The 27,265-nt window shown below is 32.9% G+C and overlaps 1 protein-coding gene across 1 annotated transcript; it reads left to right on the top strand.

Annotated features, from left to right (window-relative positions):
* The first annotated feature begins 11,928 nt into the window (after nt 1-11,928).
* Nucleotides 11,929-16,123, top strand: LOC104908840 (alpha carbonic anhydrase 7). Its single transcript, XM_010698003.3, has 7 exons — nt 11,929-12,081; nt 12,366-12,583; nt 14,449-14,555; nt 14,662-14,764; nt 14,901-15,065; nt 15,588-15,641; nt 15,807-16,123. The coding sequence occupies exons 1-7, from the start codon at nt 11,988-11,990 to the stop codon at nt 15,894-15,896; spliced, it is 831 nt and encodes a 276-aa protein (XP_010696305.2). The 5' UTR covers nt 11,929-11,987; the 3' UTR covers nt 15,897-16,123.
* Nucleotides 16,124-27,265: the final 11,142 nt, after the last annotated feature.

The following is a 27,265-nucleotide window of genomic DNA, read 5'->3' as shown; positions in this document are numbered from 1 at the left end:
AATATGAAACCAAGACATAGTGCACCTAACTTTTCCCTTCAAAAATAGAAGAAATAACTACGAGTTACGACCAACGAATACTTTCCCTAATATTCTAATTACAGGTAAGAACCTCTCTAACATTATCGTTTGGTAGTTGGTCATAAATGGTGGTAATTAACGTGCTTCGAGAGCCTGTTGATAATTTAGGTCCCGTAAATACTCACACAACATCTCCTATTCATAGATATGCGCCTGCATTTACACAGTTAGATACAAAATTATCTATTTTTGAATCAGGAATTAAAGTGGTAGATCTTTTAGCTCCTTATCGCCGTGGAGGAAAAATCGGACTATTTGGGGCGCGGGAGTGGGTATAATGGGAATGAATTTGTGTTGTAAATTTGTGAAAAAAATCATTGTTCATTCCCATGATAATGCTAATTTATCCTAGAGTGTCCACTTTCCTTCTTGAATTTTCATTCCCATCCAATATCACCTTATAGGTAGTAATGAGTAGTAATGAAAATTGCTTTCCCTTGGAGACAAAAACACAAGTTTAGGGGTGGGATTGCTTGCCCATAGAGAAAAAATGTCTTTGCATGAAAATCTTAAGGGTGTTTCCCTAATAAAATTACACTAAAAATTCATTCCCATTATCGCAATTTATTAACGACTATCAAATGGACGGTAAATACTTAATGACTCGAAAATGCGTCAGTTATGACTTCTTCATCACTAACATACTTTAATGCTTAATGACAGCATAAACTTTTAAGAAACTTCTCTTTCTCTTTTTGATTCTTTTTCAAATGTATTTTAGGCATAAGGAAGCAGTTAGACATTTTCCTTTGTTTCCAGAAGAGTCTTCAGGTTATGTACCAACAAACTTCGTCCAATTTTGAAAAATTTAAGAGCACCTGGACGCATGGGTCAAAGTAGTTGTTGTTTGTAATGGAAAATCGTATCTTCTTGTGCGTTCACTCTTAAGAATCTTATAGGAAGGTTCATTATCTCCATTTCAAAGACCCCTTAAAAGAACGTCCTTTTAGGTGATGTGTAGTCCAATTGTACAACCAATTATGTTACCAATGACGTTTTCGCCGAATGGTCAAGACTAAGGATTTAGATATGCTCCAAAGTTTAAGTTTCTCCTTTTTCATATCAATATTTATATTAGTATTAATATCAAATATAAATATTTAATCAATATAATATCAAAAACAAACATCAATCAATCTACCAATATTAATACTCAATACGTATTATCACAATGTGTGGGCTAGCATATTCAGGGGCGGATCCAGCGTGGGTTCAGTGGGTTCAATTGAACCCACGCGGATCCGGTACAAAAACAGGAAAACTGGGCAGAAAACAATAATAAATATATATATAACACAGCGCATTATATTATTGCAAAACATGGTAGCTCAGTGGTAAAACATGGGGTGCTATATGCATCTTCCGTCCGCCCAAGGTCGCGGTTTCGAAACTCGACAAATGTGTTTTGTCTTCTCTTTTCCTTTTTTTGTCCTCCCTTTATGCTTGTGTTATATTTCTTTTCCTTTTTTTTTATCCTCTCTTTATTTTTTAAACTCTTTCTTTTCCTTTTCTTTATCCTCTTTATTTTTTGAACTCTCTTTTTATTTATAAATCTCTCCCTCCCACCAAATACAAATATATTAAAAGCGAATGAATTTGGTTAATTTCCATTATCTTTTTGTCTACATCATATTTGTGCTAGCTAGTTATTAAAGTTTCATATATTTATTGAAAAATTGATAGTCTTTTTTTACTAAAAGAAATTAATTATCATATTTTTTTTAGTAATGATGTAATAAAGAATGAAAGCCCCGCTAAGTACCATTGTTAAAAGTTTAATTTTTTTTTCTAGTTCTCTAAACAATTGTAGCTCCAAATAGAAAAATTTAATTTGAAATTTATATTAAAATTATTCCGAACCCACGTGGCCTAATTCCTGGATCCGCCACTGAGCATATTGTAGCCATTGTGGTTTTGGCTTATAATTTCAAGGTCATGGGATAATTTTCTCTTTTAGGAGTAAAATTTTCTTTATCATTTCTCTTATCTTCCAAAGAATTTGACCTGCAAATCTGACTGATTAAACCTAAGTGATGTGTTAGCTCAATAGGATTTTCATCTTACCTACCCAAAAATAAAAATTGTAGCCATCACGATGTCATATCATGTATGACATGACAGCTATGTTCACATCATGACACTTTTTTCTTATGCAACAAGCTCTGCTTGCACAATCCGTAGATTATACACCAAGGTGTAGGATGAGCATCCTACACCTTGTCCAAAACTACGTAGTTTTGATGGTTTTAGGGGAGCCAAAAGTTGGCAGGCTTTTGGTAGTATTTATGAAAGTGGGCCAGCTCTTTCTCTCTCATCACTCACTCATTCCCTCCCTTTCTCTCTCATTTATTTTTCAAGAACCATTTCAATTCTCTCTATCTCATTTATTTTGTTCTTCATTTATTTCTCCCTTATTTTCATTCATTTGTATTATAAATTTCCAAATATTGATATTTGATTTTATTTTATGTTTTGCATTTTTAAAACTTTTTTTGATGTACAAATGCATATGGTTTGATGTACAATAATATACGAGTGTACATTTGGGGATTTTCAGTGATCAAAGTAATGACCATCAGTGTACATTGTGATTTATCCTTATTTACGTTGGTTGCGGTACCTTTTTTTTTATTATTAGCTCCACCTACAGTTGCATGTACATGCACGTACCTAGCATGTACACTTTGTTGACATTCATGTACATTAACTGGGTTAACGTTACAATCATGTTGTTATGTGTTGACCTTTTGTTTTAATACTCGTATTGAGTTTTTTTTTTTTGTTTTGGATGTCTATTATTGTTCATTGTGTGTTATTGACGATTTTATGGGGGGATGTCATTGTACATTTTGATTTTGTTAATGAACAACCACGAAGCCAAGAATGTACAAAGAAACATAATAGAATAAAAGTAACCCAATTCCTAAAGCTGATGTCAAGTGAGTAATTTGCAATCTTTGTACACTGGTGTGTTGATGTTTGTTCGCTAATGAAATTCAATATGTACAATTACAGTCATATACCTCATAGTGCTCCAGGTGCCACAAAAAAAAACTCAATATGGGTATTAAAACAAAAGGTCAATACATAACAACATGATTGTAACCCAGTTGATGTACATGAATGTCAACAAAGTGTACATGCAAGGTACGTGCATGTACATGCAACTGTATGTGGAGCTAATAATATAAAAAGGTACCGCAACCAACGTAAATAAGGATAAATCACAATGTACACTGATGGTCATTACTTTGATCAATGAAAATAAGGATACATTATTGTTTGATTGAATGTTCACTGGATATGACTCAATGTACAATTATTCTAGCAAGATTGTTCAATTATTAAGCCTGAATGTACAATGTTGTTATGATTAAATGTTCAAGTTATTTTATTGAGCTGACTTTGTTCTGTGTACATTAAAATTGCGTTAATGATCATTGTGTATGACTAAATATACATTAGCTTCACTAACATGCATGCATAACATATTCTATAGACACAAACAAAACAAAAAAAAAACTCAATATGGGTACTAGATTAAAAGGTCAACACATAACAACATGATTGTAACCCACTTAATGTACATGAATGTCAACAAAGTGTACATGCAATGTACATGCATGTACATGCAACTGTAGGTGGAGCTAATAATAAAAAAAAAGGTTCCGCAACCAACGTAAATAAGGATAAATCACAATGTACACTGATGGTCAATACTTTGATCACTGAAAATCCCCAAATGTACACTCGTATATTATTGTACATCAAACCATATGCATTTGTACATTAAAAAAGTTTTAAAAATGCAAAACAGAATATAAAATCAAATATCAACATTTGGAAATTTAAAATAGAAATGAATGAAAATAAGGGAGAAATAAATGAAGAACAAAATAAATGAGAGAGATAATTGAGATGGTTCTTGAAAAATAAATGAGAGAAAAAAAGAGGGAATGGGTGAGTGATGAGAGAGAAAGAGTTGGCCCACCTAAAAATTCTGCCAAAAGCCTGCCAAATTTTGGCCCTCCTAAAAGCATCTAAATTGCCCTGCTTGCATTCAAAAACGAATTTAATTTGTAACAGGATTAAACACCATGACCTTCTATAGAAAATAAAGAATTTCTAACAATGAGCTAGCATATCAATAATATTTATTTACTCAAAAGACAATTTATTTAAGTATTCATCGCAAAAAGCTTTTACATTACAAAAAAGAAAGAGAAGAGGCCAACTATAAGATTAAACTATACTATGATATTTATAAGTAAAATGATTTAGACTTTTTTTTTTTTGCTAATACAATTAATAGAAAAAGAATTAAGGTAATTATATGACCTCATTCCTTCCAAAATATCTTTGTAAAAAGTATCAAACTCTTAATATTTTAATGTACAACTGTATAAGTAGGGGTGTCATAAACATATATGACCATTAGGTCAACCTGATACTAACCTGACTTGAATCTGATTCGACCTGTGAGGGTTAGTCCCCAAACCTGATCCAAACCTGGTCCGGGATGACCCAGACCTGAGCGATACCCATTAATATTATATTATGACCTGACCACACATAACTACATTCAAATCCGAACCCGACCATATCTCAACCAGATTTTAACCCAAAACCTGATTAGGCCCAGTAAATACCTAGTTCAACTCAATTTGTTTATGACTGATCCAAATTCAGCTATAATTCAATTAACCAGATAATATAAGATTTGTCTTGTTTGATCAATTTTTCTAACCAACCTATTTGGACAACTAAAATCCCACAAAATTATCAAAATTTAATTTATTGTTGTATATTTAGAAAACCATTTAAATAGGTTAGTGTTATCTTTTACTAAATATATACTATGTCACTCCTTTATAACTTTATATAAGTTGGTAGTACCTAAAATATATATTGTTAAATAACATATTGCAATTGATACATTTATAAAAATGCAAATAATAATTGATATACTGTAAAAGCTTTCACTCTTGTATACTATTAACAAACGAACATAAATCTATTAAACTTATCACGAGTTAAGCATAACAGGAGTTCACTCATGGTACACCCGGGTGTACCATGAGCATGGTACCCCCAGGGGTATTTTTGTAATAAATTAGAACTTCAGGTGCTCATTTGACACCAAATTTGCTCATATGGGTATTTTGCTCATTTGCACATTTGCTCATTTTGCTCATTTTGTAATAAAAGTGTGTGCTCATTTTCTTAAACGAGTAGAAATGTTTGCTCATTTGCTCATTTGTTCATTTTGCTCATTCGCTCATTTTGCTCATTTGGAGAAAATAGTCTTGGGTGTACCATGAGCATGGTACACCCAGGTGTACTATAAATATTCTCGCATAACAGAAGGACCTACTTGGACTAGTCATTGTTAAAAATTTAAGTTTAAAAAGTTATCGTCAAGTACCTTATTCCTAACTTCAGTTAGTAAATTTGTTAACTTTCTTTATTTTATTTTTAAAAATTATTTTTTAAAAAACATTATCTTTGTAATGTTATGGATTTATTTTTTCTTTTGTTTTATTCTTCATCCTAATTTTCACTATCTTTCAATTATTCTATCATCACATAGTTTACTATAGCACTTAGAACTAGCACTCGTGCGGTCGTGCCATCTTCTTCCCTACTCAACTAATATTATGCTTCACTGAAATGCAAGGCACCACCATATCATTTGTATCAAGTCGGTTGCAGATGGAATATTTGTGGTCAGATTCATTCAATGAAACTTTAGATCAACAATTTTTATAGTTAAAATTGACCATTTAAAACCTCAATATAAGGTATTAACCTATGTATATATTTTCCCCTCTATTTTTAAAACCTTTTTCTCAACCAAATAGTGTTTTATGGTCTCTTGGTAATTGGTTGATGATTTACAAATAGTATTTTGTTAACCTTTTATAATCATCTCTACTCGCAGATTTACAAATCGATTATCATTCTTGTAATAATAGAGTCATTTATATGAACTATCATATGTTTACTATTATCATTATACTATATATGAACCCTCGTTATAATCACTTAGGCATTTGGGGTATAAAAGTCATTCATGTGACATATGATTGTTGTTTGTTATAAAATTACTCCATCCGTTTCATTTCAATTATTACACTTTAATATTTTACACTATTCACAAATTTCACTTTGACCATCATTTGTGATTTAGACGCGGATGAAAATATAGTCATGTGGCCGGATCTTGTTAGATTCATCATAGCATGTATTTTATTAATATGTACATTTTATAATTTTACAAATACAAAACTAAAGATATATGTCCTCAAAGTTTTGCATTGGCATGCATAAAAAGTGTAAGTGTGTAGATTAAAATGAAACGAAGGGAGTATAACATATCAAAAGTCGTTACACTAATTTGTAATCAATGGAGTATTAAAGTGGTTTTACAATTATTTTGATACCAATGTAGTACTGAAATGTTTAAGCATACTGATAAAATAGTTTATTTACAGTCACATATATGTACAAAGTTAAAAGAAGACCATAAACACTATACTAAACTATAGTATAACATAAAGACAATTAACTTAAATAATCTTATAACTTACAATGACAAGGGATCATGGAGTAACCGACTAAATGTTAAGCTATTATATGGTTGTTAACAAGTTACTATCTAGTAATTAGTAAGTGTTTGTTAACTAATTTACTTACGGTTGTTACTTGTTAATAGTTAACTTATTGATTTTACTTTTTAATGAGTTATGGTTAGCTTTTATAGGGGAGAATGATTTGGAGGTATAATTTATTATAATAATAATTATTACTATTATTATTAGGATTTTTTAATTGGTATAATACAAACTTTGGCCCGTTCTCTCGCAATAATACAAACTTTTGATTATTTTTTAATAATACAAACTTTAGGCCAAAATTCCTCCAGTAGGTCATGACCGGTTCCTAACTTGTTGGTGCAGGTAAAATGCATACGTGGCACTCCCACTGGAGGAATGTTAGCCTAAAATTTGTATTATTAAAAAATAATCAAAAGTTTGTATTATTGCGAGAGAACGGGCAAAAGTTTGTATTATTGTAGTTAAAAAATCCTTATTATTATTATTATTATTATTATTATTATTGTGCAACATATGAACCCTCTTTATAATCACTTAGGCCTCATATGAACTGTCGTTGTAAACATATGAATGTATGATTGACATTTGCTATAATATTATAACATATGAAGAGTCGTTATACTAATTTATAATCAATATAGTATTAGATTGTTTTTACAATTATCTTGATACCAATTTTTTTACGAAAATGATTAAACATATTGATAAGACAGTTGGTTTATACTTTATCATATATAGTCACAACATAATACATATATACTGCATTATTTTTGTTATTATTAGCATTGTTGTTACTATTACTATTAGTATTTATATTGTTATTATTATTGTTATTGTTATTGTTATTGTTAGTATTCATGTTCTTATTTGTATCACTATTGCTATTGTTAGCATTGTTACTATTACTGTTATTATTTGTATTATTATTATTATCATCATTGCTTTATTTATTTATTTATTTATTTATTATTATTATTATTATTATTATTCTCATCATTATCATAGCTATTTACAAAATTCATATATCAGTCATAATGCTTATAATAATAAATCATTTATATAAATAAACCTTGAAATTGATCATCTACTCGTTACGATTGTCGTTGGTTCTAATATATAATATTAGAATATATAAAGAGTCGTTCTACTCCTTTAATCATTAGAGTAGATTTACGCAGTTGATTAGTCGAAATAAGAGTCAACTAAAAGAATATACTAAACATCACGGTAAACAATATAGTATTTTTATTAGTTTTTCGTTATCATTCATATATCTATCGCACACACGTACGCATATGTATATATATGTCGATCTTAATACTACTTTTAATAATACAATACAAACTCAAAATGGCCCGACCAAGAGTTAAACCGAAGTTGAATTGACGTTTAATAATGAATGGACCCGATGCTTCACAATGATCGAACTAAGACCATTAGTGATTCAACCCGAGTAAACTTGACCCTACCAAAGCATACATGAAACCCAAATACGACCTGCGTAAAGCCTCCTCCCTTTTCCTCCTTCTCTCTCCTCTCTCACGTCCCTCCTCCCTTTTCCTCCTTCTCTCTCCTCTCTCACGTCCCTCCTCCCTTTCCTCCTTCTCTCTCATCCTCTCTTCTCTCTCAAAAACTCCTAGAAACGCGACAAAAAGCCTGAAATGATTTGCACTAATCATGCCGATGGAGTCTGATTGTCTATTGTGATACCTTTTCGGAAGCGGAACGGGCCAACGAGTCAAACTCACCACTATGCTGTGATGTATAGGCTTTTTAAACCATCCGAGTTCGTTTAAGGCTCGAAATAGGCATTTTAAGTATTTTCGAATTTTATTATTTCATTAAGTATGTATTAGGTTTTGTTTTACGTATTTAAACATTATTAGGTCAATGTTTGGAGGCAGTTTTTTATTAGTGTTGTATTTTCAGATCTATAATTTCTTAATCTTTGTTTTGATTAATGTTCTCGTATTTTCAGATCTATAATTTCTTCTCTTCTGTATATTAGTTTTTGTTCCTTTTTTTTTTATTTTTGTTTCGTTCTTTTTTTTTGTTTTGGGTTTAGTTGCATTGTATAATTCTCTATGTGATAACATTTTTTGATTTCCTATTTTAGTTTTAGTTTTCCTGACCATATTTCCTATTCCCTTTTGGATTTGGATGGTTTACTTTAAAGTTTAATGCAAATGTTAAAATTTAGAAAATGTGAGATTAATATATGAGTAAAAAAATGTTAAAAAAAATTTAATTTTTTTATTTTTTTTTGGTAGGAAGGGATGCGCTTTTTAGGTAAAAGTAGTGCAGCCCTTCTAGCTAGGAAGGGTTGCGCTTTTACCTAAAAAGTGCAGCCCTTCTAAGCTTGAAGGGCTGCGCTTTTACCTAAAAAGCGCAGCCCTTCTAAGCTTGAAGGGCTGCGCTTTTACCTAAAAAGCGCAGCCCTACTTAAAAAGTGAAGGGCTGCTGTCAAAAAGCGCAGCCCTATGGGTCCTTTTTCGCGCAACCTTTCCTTCTTTTTCTACTAGTGATACTACTTTTAATAATAAAATTCGTTTACAAAATACATAACAAACTCAAAATGGCCCGACCAAGAGTTGACCGAAGTTGAATCGACGTTTAATAACGAATGGACCCGATGCTTCACAATGATCGAACTAAGATCATTAGTGATTCAACCCGAGTACACTTGACCCTACCAAAGCATACATGACACCCAAATACGACCTGCGTAAAGCCGTACACCAAGTTAAAAATGCATATGCGATCATACCCACGAATGGATCGACTTGTAAATGGAACGCTCGGACCTATCCGGCACCCGACAATCCCGTGATTCAAATATGATCGACCTAGATGAACAAAACCTGACCAATCATGACCTGGGGAACTAACTGTCAGAATTCTAACTAGTTCGGGTCTGACCTAGTTCGCTGTCGGTATACCCATTATCCACAAACTCTTTGAAAACCTGTTTTGATACTACTACGTATAAGTTATCATCCAACGATCGAGCTACAACTTCTATTACTGTGACAAAATTGCAACTTTGGAAAGCCACTTTAAGCAAGTGGTACGAATGAGCGTTTAACGACTGTGACTAAACTATTCCCTTATTTATATTATTCTATTATTAATGTGCAAGGACGCCGCGTAAAATCTCAAAAAATTCAATTTTAGTAAGCTTACCAACCATGTCCTTTTAATTATTTTTTCAAAGATTACTCTCCTCATTTTGAATATAATTATTGAATATATCATACTACCTCTATTTCTTTTTAATCTACAAACTTTTCTTTACGTATTATTTTCATTTAATAGTTGTATTGTTATTTTATCTATATAAGGAAAATGCTAAATCATTATTTTCCACTTATATCCCCCATGTGATCCCTCGCCATATAAATTAGTCTACTTAAAACCTCCCGCCTACCCCATTTTTCTCTCTCCTTTGTTTATTTATTTATTCGAAAAAATAAAAGATACCTGTTATTTTTCTATTGATTACATGTTTGGATTTAACTAACAACATGTTTTTTTGTTATATCAATAAAATTGTTCTTTTATTATAAATAAACCTATAAATATATATAATCATATGATCTTAAACGAAATTGTTAAATATTCTTCTTATATCGATGTCTTATTCTATTTAAATTTGGTTTTTAAAAATAAGTTGAAATCCCTTGTAATTTTTTTTTAACGTGATGTCTAGCACTATTTGTTTATCCCATGGCCCATGCTACTCATGTTTTATATAAACTAGTAGCATATACTTTATATTATTCCGCCAAAATTATTTTAAACATCCTATACTATTGTCATATCATTTCATGTACAACACCAAATATAAAAAGTAATATTATGAAAATATATACTGTCATTAACCTAGCAACAATAAAAATAACAATATATATCTTTATAAATCTATAATAGCTAATATATTTAAAGACGTTCCTGAATAAGCAACTATGCCATATATCGCTATCCTTTAAGGTGTTTTACTCCATTTAATGGAATCCAATAAAAAAAATTGAAATTGCGTTATTATATACTAAAGTCTTAATAAGGCCACTAAACGGCTAAGCGACTTTCAGAGTTATTTTTTCAAAGTAAAATATTAATGAATAAAAAAATTTCATACTCAAGGCATAACCTGGAGCTAAAAACTAGTTAGTAATTAATATGGCTAAAGTTGATAACTAAATCGTATAAAAAGTAAATATGGTGTATTTCGATCCCTTGACACTATTCATATTTAGAGAGAATTTTCTCAACTCATAAGGAAAAATATAATCATTTGGGGTCTTATTTGACGCGTCTAAATTATTATTTTATTAATATTCAATTATTATATTTTTTACTAATATATTATCAAAGATATCTAAGTTTAAATATGTACATTATGAGACACCCACTGGAAGACGTGAAGGATAAAAAAACAGAGTGAGCATCTATATATTAAGAAATGGATGAAGTACTCCCTCAGTTTTTATCATTTTCACTTTCTTGAGCACATCTTCCAATACATGTCTTTGAACATAATTATCTTATATCATATATTAATAAAAAATTTAATGATTGAATATTAATAAAGTACTATTGAGATGAATCAAATAAAGGGCCACATAATTATATTTTTTCTTATAAATTGAGAAAAATTGATAAGATTCTCTCTAAGCATGAATAGTGTCAAAAATACAAATATAAGAAAGATAAAAAATAGAAGAGTACATAGTAACTATACTTTACTACTATTTACTCTTAATATGTGTGTTTGAAACTATTAGGACAATCAACTTATTGTAGTTTATTTCTAAAAAACAAGTGAAAATGAGTTTTAAAAAGTTAAGATAAGTTCAAATAAGTTAAGAAAAATTATAATGAATTATGATAAATTTAGATAAGTGTCAATAAATTCTATTAAGTTCAGATAAATTATAAGAAGTCCTAACATCTTATAAAATAGATTTCAATAAGTTTGAATATAAATACAACTTATTTCATATAAGTTCTAATAAATTCAGGTAAGTTCATGTAATTTAAGATTAATTCAATTAAATTTACATAAGTTCAAATTAGGTAGTTGTGAAATGGTAAATGCATCATAGTCGTATGGTAGAGATTTTGTTCTTTTTTTGAAGGGTTCAACTATATACAGTAAAACTACTTTCAAATAAATTAATGCTTATATTCTAGTCTTTGAGGACTTCGCACGAAAGGGAGATTACTATAAATACATATATCTTCTCACATTATATCGAATCAATCACACCAAGAAAACAAAGATCAAAGATGGAGACCAACAAACGACCAATGCTCTATACGTCTCTCCTTCTTTCAGTGCTCTTTTTATCATTTACAACATCCGTTTTATGTCAAGAAGTTGGTAAGAGCAAAACTCCACAATTTTTATCACTTGTTGTTTTCTTTTCTGTAGGCCAATTGCGTATTATTTAGAGTCTAATAGACTTTGTTTAACCCGTGTTTGTTTGTGCCCATTTGTGCTTCAAACACGGGAAAAATCTCTTTACTAATGCTACTGTATCCATATGGCTCGAACTCGAGACTTTTGGTTAAGCTAGATCGATCGTCTAATATTATATTGGCGAAGTTTTATAAATATGATGATGTATGTGATATTGATAATTTTATTTTCATTTATGATGGCAGATGATGAGAGAGAATTTGATTACATAAGAGGGAGTGAAATGGGGCCAGAGCGGTGGGGGGAAATTAGGCCCGAATGGGCAACATGTAGTACAGGAGAAATGCAATCGCCCATTGATTTGTTGGATGCCAGAGTGAAAGTTACCCCCAGATCAGCGGAAATTAACAGGTTATATAGACCCACTAGGGCAATGCTTAGGAACAGAGGCCACGATATTGAGGTAGTTTATCTTGAATTTTGTTATTATTTCATTTGCTTCACAAGACATCATATCCTTTCTATTTTCTATTATACATCCATGAGTATACATTTACATAATATGTATAAAACTATTAGCACATTTGAAAAAATCTAAAAGTAAATAAAACGGTTGTAATGAGAAAGTTCGGATATACAAAAAAATAGTTTTGAATGTATCATTCAGAATTCAAAGATTAATATAATGACGAGGTTATGTTAAGGTCTAAGAAGGTTATGGCCGGCCACTATATAACGGCAAGCCTCAATATAACTTTAAAGGAAGACTCATCGTTTAAGAACAGGTTTATATCTTGTTTTATAACGTGCTCATTATATAATAACGGATTATATCTTGTTTTATTGATAATAAATTTCTACCTCCACACCTATGTTCAAAATTATTTGTTAAACTAAGTGTTACAAACCATGTTTAAAATCTATACTAATATATTAAAAGGCGTGCCAAAGCCAGAAACGGTGTCACGTGGCGCTCTCCCTAAGGGAGTTTTACTCCATGTAATCCACAACAATAAAAAAATTAGAAATTGCATAGTGTAGGGTTTGATCCCAGAACCTCAGGAACATTCACTAAAGTCCCACTAGACCAAATAATATTTGGTGTTATCATCTTAAATTATAATATTAATAAATGAAATTTTTCCTTATCCAAGGCGTAGCCTGAACCTAATAACTAGTTTATTATTAAACCAATCCCTCCACAATCACGCAAGACTTCCCTCATATAAGCAGTGGATTTCAGACAAGTTTAAAGTTTCTTTTGAATTAATTAATCCCTATATGGACAAAGTCCACTGCCGCTGATGCGGTCACTTGAAAATCTAACGTTGCATGTCGGAAAAAAGCTTAGATTCCTATGAGGAATATATTCTTTAATAATTTTTGCAGATGTACTAAATTACAAAAACAAATATATCTTCACTGTGTAGTACTGTTTCCTAAGAGCTAAGTATTCGCTTTAAGTTTCACATCTTTTCAGCTAAATATTTTTGACCGTTTTTTATGAGGTATGTAGGACATCATCAAAGGTTGAACTGGAAACAACGTTTCATTTACCTTTTTCTAAAACTAAGTTGTGTATGATATTATGTTTTGTTTTACTACATGAAACGTCTAAATTTTTCAGGTACCTAATTAATTATTTAAACGGTTATGGTATTAAATTTAAGGATTTACTATTTATCATTTATATTTACTAAATAACGTCAGTATTTTCATATATATATATATATATATATATATTACCTCAAAAATATTCAAATTTTATAATATTTTTATAATGAACCGTAACTATTTTTGAGTTCCATCATAGTGGAAACGACTATTTCTTTCGATCCCACCCCGGCCCGATAATAACTCGAGGATGAATAAAGATAGAAGGTGGTATTGGTCTTTGTCTAAGACATCATTCTTTTGGTAATACATAGAATATCTTGAAAAGAGTAATAAAAGAGGGTAGAGACATTGAATTATCAATCTTTCAGAAAAAATTTACACGAGATATGTACGCGAGTTATTAGTCCTTTTGCTAAAACGTGAATTTTTTTTAAAAAAAAAACAAAGAAGTTACATTAATTTATTGATTAGGAACTAGGAGTACCCAATAAATTTTAGTATTTAGTTAAAAATGAATATTGCATTATTGTATCTTGTAAGAGTGTTACTTGAAATCGAATCACATCTACATTATTACGCTTAATCACTTACGTAAATTAGGTTTTAAATTATTCCTCCAAATTTAGCTCTCTCACCTCCCATAATTTAATGGTGAAAACGTAAACCTTAATTAATTTTCATGATTAATTTGTTTTTTTTTTGCTATATCAGCTGGAGTGGGAAGATGACAGCAGTCGAATTCAAATTAATGGGACTGAATATATCCTACGGCAATCTCATTGGCACTCTCCATCAGAGCATACAATCAACGGAAAAAGGTCTGTCATCTTTACGATAATTACGGCACAAACATTCATTTTTTCGTCAAATTTATTACATAGATCAAAGATAATAATCATCTTGTTTACAACAAACAAAAATTAGGTATGATATGGAGCTGCACATGGTTCACCAGAGCAGAGACAATCAGACTGCTGTTATTGGACTTCTATATAAAATTGGCAAGCCTAATCATTTCCTTTCAAAGGTAAGTATAAATTCATTATTCATCATATTATAAAATTTATGGTTAAAAATAGGAACATGCATAATTCATTTCTAATGAGCCAATTTTGACCCCTTTAATATGGTTAATTAAGCAATTATTTCTATTGGGATTGCAGTTGATGAACAAAATAAGATTAATATCGGAGACAACATTGGAGCTAGATGTTGGTATAATAAACCCATCAAGGATCAAGATGGGAGGGAGGAAGTATTACAGATACTTGGGCTCACTCACCACCCCTCCTTGTACTGAAGGTGTCATTTGGACTCTCAACACCCAGGTAACAACTAAAAAAAATCATATGTATTATGTACTACAAAAGTAATACTTGGGCTCACTCACCACCCCTCCTTGTACTGAAGTATTTTCTTGTCACGTGGCATGTAACCTTGTTTAAAAACGCTTTTTAATATATTTGGATGATGTTACATATTCCATGAGTAAAAGAAAGGTTATTTATTGAGTATCTATTTATTTACCTCATCCAATTATCATTCTTAGATATATACTATTCAGAACATAGACATCCTAGTTACTCCATATGTGAAAAATGTAAAAAGAGGGATAATATAACCAATTTTTTCAAACAAATTAAAGGAACAAAAAGTTCTTGACCAATGGAGGACTTTCTTTGCCTTTTTTTTCAACCCACTTTAACTTTCACACTTTATATATACTGCACCCTCTTAACGATTATATCTTCAATTTGTTTATATATGAAAATTGTACGAATAATTGCTTTTTCAAAAATATTTATTGAGAAAAATCTAACAATATCTTTTGATATTGTATCTGTGCACAGATTGGAACAGTGTCGGAAGAACAAGTATCTTTGTTGCGGGAGGCCGTTCACGATGTAAGTTACATATCCTTTCTTGCAGACTATTCTATGGCTATACCAAATCTAAAAATTATTCTAATTCTCCAAAGGATTAGTGCTGCTCAAATTTTGAAGAAAACTACTAGACACTTGGTTAGTTTCAGCGAATATAATCAGTTTGTTTCTTGTCATTCATTGCAGCACGCAGAGGAAAATGCGAGACCATTGCAGCGAACTAACGGAAGGAATATGCGCCTCTATGCCCATATGATCAAGAATCGTCAAGAATAAATCACACCTATAACAATTAACAGGAACTATCACATAATAAAGACGAGTAAATATAACTAGACGTACCCAATTCTTGATTTCTTTCACACATGTTATTCGAATAGTCCGAGTATTCATTATACACATTGCTGTTTTTTTATTATTTAAGACCAATACAGATTTTGCATTGTACTTTCAGATACTTTTTTTTACCAGAGCAGATTTATACGAATTTACAATTCACACTACTTTGTGTATGTGTTTATTATTCATTAATTGGTTTTATACCCAACTGCGAAATATCTACTACATGCATGTGAATATGATCCAAGTGCAGACGACAACTAAAAGTAAAAAACAGACCCATATGAAGAATATAAACCAAGTCATACTTTGTTAATACAAACACTACAAATAGCAATTAAATCCCTATTGCTTGGGGATCAGAGTGTCCTAGGCATCTGGACTTGGCGGTTACCTATCCTCTAGAAGAGAACTTTGGCTCCCCCTAAAAAAAAAACAAAAATGAAATTTCGCAATCTTATGGTTTAATTATTACCAACACCAGATTTATGACTTAGGCTATATTTAGTTCGCCTTATTTTACTTATTTCATATCAGAAAAAATAATTCAAATCAAATAAATTCAGATGAGATCAAATAAGATCGGATAAGATAAGTTTAGATCAAATCATATAAGTTCAAATCAAATCAGATAAGTACTGATCATGCTTATATTTTAAAACTTATTATTATTGTTGCCATCACGATTATTGTGATTATTATTATTATTAATGCTATTATTAGCATTATTGTTATTGTTATTATCATCATCATCTTGATTATTATTATCGTTATCATTATTATTATTATTATTATTATTATTATTATTATTATTATTATTATTATTATTATTATTAACTATTTCCTCCGTCCTAAAATATAGTTTTCATTTCCATTTTGGGTGTCCCAAAATATAGTTCCCATTTTCATATATCATTTATTTGCTTCTTGAAATTTGTTTTTTCCTTGTTTATTCAACCAAAATGTTACAATTAATGCTCTTTCACCAATTATTCTCCATTCTTACTCCTAAAATCATCTTTTCTCATACAAAATTTATTTAAATAAACAAAAAATATTTATTATCCCTCTTAGATTCTACTTGCATAAATTAACGTGAAAAAAAGGAAATAAAAACTATATTTTGGGACGGAAGAGTATTATTATTAGTATTTTTAATATTAATACTACTATTTACTAGTACATATATTCAAAAGATTATTGTTATTGTCGTTGATGTACTTATTATTTTTTTATTTTGCTAAAATGTAAGATTTATTATTAAAAAAGTAAGACAAAACCACCTTGCAACCATTACAAACTACTCCCTCTGTTTTTTTTTATCTTTCTCACTTGGAATCTTGACACTATTCATGCATAGAGAGAATCTTCTCAAATGTTCTCAATTTATAAGAAAAAACATAGTCATGTGGGGTCTTGTTTGATTCATCTCAATTAGTACTTTATTAATATTCAATCGTTATAATTTTTACTAATATATAATGAAAGATATTTAAGTTTTAAAACGTGCATTGGAAGACGCGCACAGAAAAGTAGGAATGATACAAAAAAAACAGAAGGAGTACATTGCAAGGTAGCCACAACAAACACTTCCAGACTACAAACCAAAAAAAAAAAAAAAGACAGCCCCAACTTAATTACTCCCAATAGCAAGTTGATCTATCCAATCTAATGTACTTATTAATTATTAGTATTAGTAATTATTATTAATGTCGTTGCTATTACCTGTAAACGTCATTGATATCAGCACTATTTCAAGTTATTTTTGTTCAAGAAGAAGAAAGTTCTTTTGACATTTGTACATGTTCTGGAGAGTTTGGTGAACCAGATGAAAATTAAAATAGTGGCGGCTAATCAGCTATCATCTTGTATTACTTCAAGGATGATACTACACATCAATATATACAAAATAGTGTGGATCCCTAGGTTTACACAATTTGACAAAATACTCCTAGGATCCACTAGAAATGTGACAACACATAATGAGCTAAAAGACAAAGATATTACTAGTTGGTATAGAAACTAAATAGCTGAAATAAGACTAAGTAAAGACTACTAAGGAATACTCCTTTCTTCACTCTCCCTCAAGCTGGTAGTGGGTTGAACTGCCAGCTTGGAGAAAATGTAGTCTTGTTGAGCAATAGAGACAGGTTTAGTGAAAATATTTGCTAGTTGATCCTTAGAAGAAATATACAGAGGATCAATGCAACCATCTGAGACCTTGTCTCTAACGTAGTGACAGTCAATCTCTACATGAGTCGTTTCTTCATAATGTATTTGGTTGAGTGCAACAAATAGTGCTGCCTTGTTGTTACAATTAACTACCTCATGATAAGTACCTTTAACACCAAGATCCTTAAACAATTATGGGAGCCATGATATTTCACATGTCGTAAGAGTAAGAGCCCTATATTCTGCATCAGCAGTTGATCTTGCAACAACTTGCTGCTTCTTTGACTTCCATGACACAGGTGAATCTCCCAAGAATACACAATATATAAAATGTACTGGAGTTCCTTGTCATTGGACACCCAACCCAATCACTATCACAATAGGTTGTTGATACAACAACATATTTTGCAGCCAACAAAATGCCTTGCTCTAGTAACGTCATAAGAGACATGATCACTCTTTTAGCAGCCTATAGATGAGTAGTTGTGGGGCATTGCAAAAACTGACTTAGGATGTGCACATAGTAGCTAATATTACGCCTTGTGAGTGTCAAATACAACAACTTGCCAACTAGCCTCTGGAAGATAGCAGGTTCAGGTAGAGGACCACCTAAGCCAGGTGTAAGTAAGTCAAAGGATTCATAGGAATTTTGAGCTTCCTAGTATTACTTACTCCAAACTCCTTAATCATATCCAGGGTGTATTTTTTCTGAGATAAAAATATCCCTTGAGCTTATCTGTTGACTTCAATACCCAAGAAATATCTTAGGGCACGCAGATCTTTCATGTGAAAGGGTGATACAAGGAACTTCTTAGTTTGATCAATGAGAGGACTAGAAATTCCTGCTAATATCAAGTCTATGCCATGTGCCTTAGTAAAGGGTGTATGATCAGTTTTGTATTGTTCATATCCAAATTGTTGAAGAGCTGTTAAGAGTACAAAACCATTGTTTAGGGCCTGTTTTAGCCCATATAAGTGACTTTTTCAACTTGCAAACCTTATTGTGAGGCATAGGCTCCCCCTGTCCAAGACTCATTCTACACCCATGACCTGCATATCCTGACAGTAGTTTCATGTACACATCTTCATGTAAATCACCATGAAGAAATGCATTCTTAACATCCATTTGGTTCACAATTCACCCTTCAATCGAAACAATAACCAATAAAGATCTTACAGCTGTCAATTTGGCAATTGGAGCAAAAGTTTCTCCATTATTTACTCCATATTATTGCATGCAGCCTTGAATGACAAGCCTTGCTTTATGTCTTTCAATATTGCCATCTAGCTTCAATTTTGTTTTGTAAATCCACTTTGACACAATGGCTTTCTTTCCACTAGGAACCTCTGTAATTTCTCAAGTATCATTGAGCTCCAAGGCACTCAATTCATCATTCATTACATCCATCCACACTTGCTGTTAAACAACTTGTTTATAAGTTACAAGATCAACATCTTTGATCAGTTGAGTCATGGATGCATAAAACACATTCTCAAATAGACACAAGCCACATTAGCAATTGAGCTTGGTTCAGTCCTTCTGATGTCTGGAACATAACTGCTCATCCAAGAAGTTGGTATGTAAACTCTTGTTGAACTTCTTAGGGGAGGCAACTTCTTCATGTTTCTCTACAGTAGGTGAACTAACAACATCTTCTTCATTAATTCTGGGAACTACATGATCAACATCTTGAGTCGAGCCAGTTGTTTCTTCTAAATGTTGATCTGAACAACCACATTGAGTGGTTTTTTCCTCAAAATTATCCCATATTGAATTAAAGGTGCCACCTGTACCAAGTTGAGGAAGAGACACAGGTTGGGGATGATTATATTTCCTCTGCTTACTTGTATGATTATGAGGGAAAATATCTTCATGAAACTTTACATCCCTAGACATAAAAACTTGGTTAGTAAGCAATTTAAGTAATTTGTATCCCTTATTCTGATTTTGTGGATATCCCAAGAAGGTGCAAGAAACACCTCTTTCTGAAAATTTACCTTTGTTCTAGATTTTAAACCAAAGCCATGCACCCAAATGATTTGAGGTGACTGTAACTAGGCTTCTTTTTGAACAATTTTTCATAGGGGGATACATTGTTCAATATTGGTGAGGGAAGCCTATTATTATCCACAATGTTGTTAAAATCGAGATTCTAGTTTGAATCGAAATCAACCTTTAGAATCGAATTGTAAAATCGAATCGTAGAATCGTAAGATTCTACAAACATGTATAATCAAGATATTGCACTCAATCTTCATTGAATATGCTAAAATTATAAGTTAAAAGACCTGAAAATGGGAAAAAGTAGTTGTTTACCCACTACATTGGCAATAACTAACAATATTTTGTTAGCATGATTTAAACTTGTGAGGTTTTCGCTAGTCAACAGAAATGTATAGAATCGTCTAGAATCGCGAATCGAATTGCCTACCATATTTTGAATCGTAAAATCATAAGATTTTAAGATTTGAATCACGATTTTAATAACTTCGATTATCCATGCTTGTTATATTATTATTTATCCATGTTTGTTATTTATTAGTATTATGTTAGGCATGTTTATTTGTTATAATTATTATGAAGTACTCAGCTTTGCTGATTACGTGCTTTCTTTGTGTATGTTGATCATGGTTTTGTCTTATTAATCCTATGAGGACCCATTTTGGTGAGCAGCTTTAGTGCATTGACATCTACAGGTTTGCAGATATTGCATCATGGGGATCTGAGAAAGGAGAGCTTGTGTAGCAGATTGTTTTATCTATTGTTTTAGTAGATAAATTATATTAAGTTTATTTTGAAGTTGACATTAATAATGTGTGTTTGGTTTTAAAGTTACTTTGATTATTTATTATATTTCAATTACAAAGTTTAGTTATATGTTTTTCGCTGCAAAATTCTGAATAATCCGATACATTATCACATGAGAGATAATGCTTTGATGATTCTCTAAGTTTTATATTAAAAAGGTATTTTGTAAAGGAGAGAATTATCGGGGTTACCAAGTGGTATAAGAGATTTAGGTTATTTTCAAAACTATTAGGCGCCTAACTTGCTAAGTAGTTAAATAAAATTCTTAGAATTGAGCTCCTACTTATTCGTTTTAAAACACGTTATTATTTTAAACTAACAATAGGAATATATATTTCAGAAATTAAAATAGGGGTCCGAAATATTTTTTATGTTCGAATTTTTGTTTGAAATATTTTATGTAGTTTAAAATTTTTTAGCTTGTTCGAAATATTATTTTTAGGCTCGATTTTTTTATTATTTTGTTCGAAATTTGTTTATTAGGTTCGAGTTTTTTTTCTTTTTCGGAATTGTATTCTGAAAAAATTTCGGATCAATTTTTTTTATGTCCGGAATTCTTTTTTTATTATTCGGTGTTGTTGGTCGAAATTCCCTTTTAGTTCAACACTTAGTTATTATTTTTTTTATCTTATTCAAAAATTATAGTTAGTGTATGTATCCATTATTTTATTACCTTTAAGTTTTACTCGTTGTATTGTGAGAATAGGTAGTATAGGAAGGGCATATAGGATAGAAATATTATATGTCTGCATTAAATAGTTAGTTCAGCATGTTTACATTTTTCTTCTCTGCTAACTGTTTATTTTTTTTCTTCCCTGGTAATTGTTTATACTTTTCTTCCCCGCTAACTGTTATATATTCTTGTGCCATTATTGTTGGTAGTAACTCTTAATTGTTTATTGTTGGGTATTGTATTTAGGGAGAGTACTAAATATTTTTTTTTGAATATGTTTATTTGTTATAGATACCTAACCATGTCTGTCAGGCAAGGTAGTAGAGTAGGAAGTTACCAAAATCCTATTATAATAAGTGATGATGAAGGTGATGGTCAAAATATACCTGTCAATGATGATAATTATATCAGGCTAGATTAGAGTATGCATTCTATATTAAGATCAGGTGTGGCCAGTGATGATAAGCTCATTGTGGAGTTTTACCGTGCTAGGGGTCATCAGACCAGACTAGATATTTACCATGCTGTCTTCAGGTTTGAAACTGATTCAGAATCAAAGGATGAAGAGCAGCAACCTACAAGAAGATCTAAAAGACCAAAGATATACGTCGACTACTACATTGAGGACATAGATGATTTTGAAAATGAGATCTTCACGCCTGAACGATACAAGGAATCTAAGGACAAGAATGATAATGTGGTATCTTAGATCACTACTTATGTATTTATGATTAAAGAAAATAATATAGTATACTAATATAATAATGTTGGATAGTTGGCCAACAATGATTAGAGTTGCTTTATAGTACTTTTGTTTTAGAAAAAATACAATTTTATAGTTACAATAATTTAATAATACCCTTTTGGAGGAATAAAAGTTAATCATTTATTCAAGTGAGCAAGAATTTATTCTAGACACGTGTTGGAAATATTTTTATTATTTAAATTTTTTATTATGTGATTAAATTCTTGTTTGTTTCCACGTGTATGTTTTGAAGTGAATATTTTCTCATGGATGATTATGTGGTTGCTAGAGAACATTTCATGTTGTGCTTGGAACTATTTAAGAAACGGTTATTTCACCAAATACCCCCGACAAATCAAAAAATTCACAATATACCCTCAATGTTTTAGAAATGCACCGTATACCCTTGAGTTTTCGAAAACGTGCACCAGATACCCTTTTGCCTAACTGCCGTTAACCCACAGTTAGCTTTATTTACAATTTTGCCATCATTAACCCTAATCCTAATTAAACCTAACCTAATCTAACCCTAATCCTACCCCTAAACCCCAGCAGCTCCCCCTCCCCCACCCCGCAGCCGCCATCCCCCATGCACCCCGCCACTACCCGCACAACAGTAATCCCTCGCCACCCACGCGCATCTCTCTCTCCTGATCAAATTGCGCGAAAATTAACAAGGGTGGGCAGAAAGAGTATGAAAACCGGCAGGGGTGGGGGGAAGGGGTGCGAAAATCGACAAGAGCAGGGGGAAAGGGTTCGAAAACTGACGGGGGTGGGGGGAAAGGGTGGGAAACCGACGGGAGTAGGGGGAATGGGTTCGAAAACCGACGGGAGCAGGTGGAATGGGTTCGAAAACCGACGGGGGTGGGGGGAAAGGGTGCGAAAACTGACGATGTTGGGGGGAAGGGGTGCGAAATCCTACAGGGGTGGGGGGAAAGGGTGCGAAAGCTGCGTGGGGGTGGGGGAGGGGGTGGGTGGTTGCGGGGATGGGGTGAGGGGGCAGCTGTGGGGTTACGGGGTGGGGGTGGGGTGGGAGAGGGGGTGGCGGCTGCAGGAGAGGGGGTGGCGGCTGCAGGGGTGGTGGGGTGGTGGGCTGGGTAGGTTAGGGTTTGGGGTGAGGGTTTAGGTTTAAGGGTTCGATTAGGGTTAGGGTTAGATTAGAATTAGGATTTAGGATTAATAATGGCAAAATCGTAAATAAAGCTAACGGAGAAATAACGGACGTTAAAAAAGGGTATTTGGTGCGCAAAAATGAAATGTCAGGGGTATATGGTGAATTGTTGAAACATTGAGGGTATATTGTGAATTTTTTGATTTGTCAGGGGTATTTGGTGAAATAACCGTTTAAGAAATTATTTGTAGATGGCGATCGTGTTTGATCAAATCAAATGTTGCCTTCTTATATTGACATATAAGTTATATTGAAACCTAAAGTAGAGATATATTACTTTCAGATCACGAAGTAGGATGGCTAATAACAACGACCTAGCTGCTGCTATTCGCCTCTTGGCGGAGAAATTAACTCAAGAGAGAGTTGAGCGTCCTGATACTAAGGGGACATGTTTGAGAGGCTAGCTAAGGTTAAGCCACCAGACTATAAGGGACAAGCTGATCCTACCTTCCTAGAAAATTGGATTAGGGAGTTTTAGAAAATTTTTGGGGTTGTGAACTGTCCTGAGAGTATGAGAGTGGGTTAGGCTATGATGTACCTTAAGGATGAGGCTGATTTATGGTGGAAGGAGAATGGAGCTAGATTGAGTGCCGTGGAAGGATTCAATTGGGATGCTTTTACGATTGCCTTGAGAGGGAAGTTTTACACTGCGTTTATGAGGAAGCAAAAGGCTCAGGAATTCATTAACCTTAGGATGGGAGTATGACCATATTTGAGTATTATAGTAAATTCATTGCATTGTCGAGGTTCGCACCTGAGGTTGTAGCTACTGAGGAGTTGAAGGCTCAGAGGTTTGAGCAAGGGTTGACTGATGAGATACAACTAGGGTTAGGAAGTGAGACCTTTACATCCCTAAATATTGTGTATGGGAGAGCCGCCCACATTTATGGACTCCAGTAGAGGCGGGATAAGAAGAATGTTGTGGACCTGTGGTAGGTGAGAAAAGGAAGGACTTTAATGCTAGAGGAAACCAAGGGAATTTTAAGAAAAAAAGGAATGGTAATAGGAGTTTCAAAGGGAGAAACAACCAGGATAACCGCAATAGGGGGTCGAGTTGAGTGTATCACTGCAAGAAGTGTAACAACAACCACCCTGGTAGAGACTGCAAGGGAGATCAATGACTTGTAACTACAGCCATAAGAAGGGACATAGGGAGTATGAGTGTAATACTAAGCAGAGCAAAGATCCGAAAGGCAATGGGAGTGGTAACCAGGTCAGATCGGGGTTCAACCAGTCAGAAAACCAAGGTTCTAAGCAGAACACCAAAGGAACTATAGTAAGCCTGCCAGTGAGAACCTCAACCAGAATAAGACTGCATGTAAACTGTACGTGATGAGTCGAAAGGAAGCTGAGAAATCTGCCGACGTAGTTTCTGGTAATTGTTCTATTAACTTCGTCCTTGTTAAAACATTGTTTGATTCGGGGGCAACTTATTCTTTTGTGTCATCATCTGTCCTAAAGAGTCTGGGGTTATTAGATTATGAAGAAATTGACTTGCCTATCAGTATATCATCAAAGAATACTAGTATAAATTTTCTCAAGTAAGGCTCAAACACATAGTTCATTAAAGACTGAAAGTAGATGGTGCTTTTGTCAGGCCAAATGGCATGACCAATTACTCAAAATGACCAAAGTGTGTCTTAAATGCAGTTTTATGTATGTCATCATCATGCATCCTAATCTGATGGTACCCAGATTTAAGATCAATTTTTGAGAAATAAGAGGTACCTTGCAACTCATCCAACAGTTCCTCAATGACAGGTATGGGAAACTTGTCCTTCACAGTGGCTTTATTGAGAGCCCTGTAGTCTACACACATTCTCCACTCTCCATCTTTCTTCTTGAGTAAGACCATAGGGGCAACAAAAGGACTGGTGCTATCCCTGATTAGGCCTTGATCTAACAGCTCTTGTACCAATTCTTCAATGATATTTTTCTGGGTGGCAGGGTATTTATAGGGTCGAATATTATGGCTTGGGTGTTGTCTTTGAGAGGGATTTTATGGTCAAATTTTTCTCTAATAGGTGGTAATTCAAAGATTTTTTTAAAAGGTTAGAAAATTCTTGTAATAGGTGAATGATGTCGGGGTGTATGTTGTCTTCAAGTTGTAAGGTATTTGGCTGTGGGTTAATTTGAGTGTGTACTGGGATTAATTGCATCATAGAGAGCTCACATGTATCTTGCATTAGTTTCATGAGCTGTTTAGGTTGTATGCTCTTCAACCTCCTTACAGTGGCTCCCCTCAGTTTCACCTTCTTGCCATCCTGCTTAAATTCCATGGTTAGGTTCTTGAAATCCAATAGGATTACTCCTAGGGTAGTGAACCATTGTATACCCATTACTGCACCACTCCCACTCAGTGGAAGGAGTAACAAATCTGCAGTGAAGGTGTATCCTTGCATTTTTCATTCAAAGTTTCTAGTGATGGAGTCACATTTGATTTGACCCCCATCAGCCACTTTCACCCACATTGGAGATACTTTCTCTACCTTACATTTCAACCTTGTTGTAGTAGTAGAGTCTAGAATGTTATGGGTGCTTCCACTATTTAACAAGACATGTATAGGCTTTTTGTTGTGTTGGCCTACCGTCCTCATGGGTGTGGAAATTACAATTTCCATCTAATGCTTGCAAAGATATCTGGGCACACATCAGCTATGTAGGGTCTTCTCCTCCCTCCCCTACTTCTTGCTCTTCCTCATCATCTTCTACATCAATGTGAAATAACTGAGGTTTCTTCCCCTTACGTTTGTGCCCATATTCATACTTTTTATCACACCAAAAACAAAGACTCTTGACCTTTTTTTCACTCATTTCAGCAGTAGTAAGAGTCTTCCTATTTTGGTTGTTTGTGGAGCTATTTTTTGTGGAGTTGAGCTGTTGGTCCCCTTCTGTGAAGAGTTGAACCCCGGGGTGATCTTCGGCGTGGGTAAAAGAGGAGGTAAGGCTTTTGTGGTGGTGGTGGTTTGGTTTTTCTATTCATATGTACTGCTTCCTGAAGTTTTGCTAAACAATGGGCTTGTTGGATGGTGGTGGGTGTAAACATCCTTACTGCTAGCTGGATTTCATCTTCCACTCCCCCTTAATTGCAACTCAACAAGTGCTCAGGTGATAAGGTTAACCTACTAGCTAGGCTGTCAAATGAATCATGGTATTCCTGGATGGTGCCAGTTTGTTTAAGGGCTTTTAGATCGGCCATTGGATCATCATAAACCTCTCCAAAACGATCAGTTATATCCAGAACATACTGACTCCAGCTAACCACTCCTTTACTCTTCGTGTAACTCTGGTACCATAGCAGAGCGCTCCTTTCTAAATGGATGGCTGCTAATTTCATGACCTTTTGCAAATCATTCACATTATCCAGTTCAAAGAATTGATTACACTTACATAACCAAAATTTCAACCCTTCCCCTTCAAATTTAGGAAATTCAATCTTGGTAAGTCTAGTGGACTACTGATAAGGTTGATTTCCATTTGTGTGGGTAACTAATACATTATTAACCTGACTTTCATTATCTTTTTCAAACACTACTTTGGTGATTTGAACAGACAACCCCATCATTAAATCAATCAATTCAGAAATTGATTTTGCATTTTTATCAATATTCAAGGTGTTCAAATTAAAGTATGGGTTTCATCAAGTTTCTTTGCAATATCTGTAATAGTTTGGGTGTTTTTATCAATGTTCAGGCTACTATTGATCTGCATCTGTTCTAACAGATTTTTGATGGTT

This window comes from Beta vulgaris, chromosome 7, assembly GCF_026745355.1.
Source record: "Beta vulgaris subsp. vulgaris cultivar EL10 chromosome 7, EL10.2, whole genome shotgun sequence".
NCBI lineage: Eukaryota > Viridiplantae > Streptophyta > Magnoliopsida > Caryophyllales > Amaranthaceae > Beta > Beta vulgaris.
The sequence above is the reverse complement of the archived record's forward strand: the minus strand, read 5'-3'. Positions and strand labels throughout refer to the sequence as shown.

Bases quoted from the DNA above. Each gene is read 5' to 3' on its own strand.
- LOC104908840 (XM_010698003.3), top strand. From the start codon at position 11,988: ATGGAGACCAACAAACGACCAATGCTCTATACGTCTCTCCTTCTTTCA. The intron at 12,082-12,365 runs GTAAGAGCAAAA...TTATGATGGCAG, and splicing joins CGTTTTATGTCAAGAAGTTG to ATGATGAGAGAGAATTTGAT. The intron at 14,765-14,900 runs GTAAGTATAAAT...TTGGGATTGCAG, and splicing joins CTAATCATTTCCTTTCAAAG to TTGATGAACAAAATAAGATT.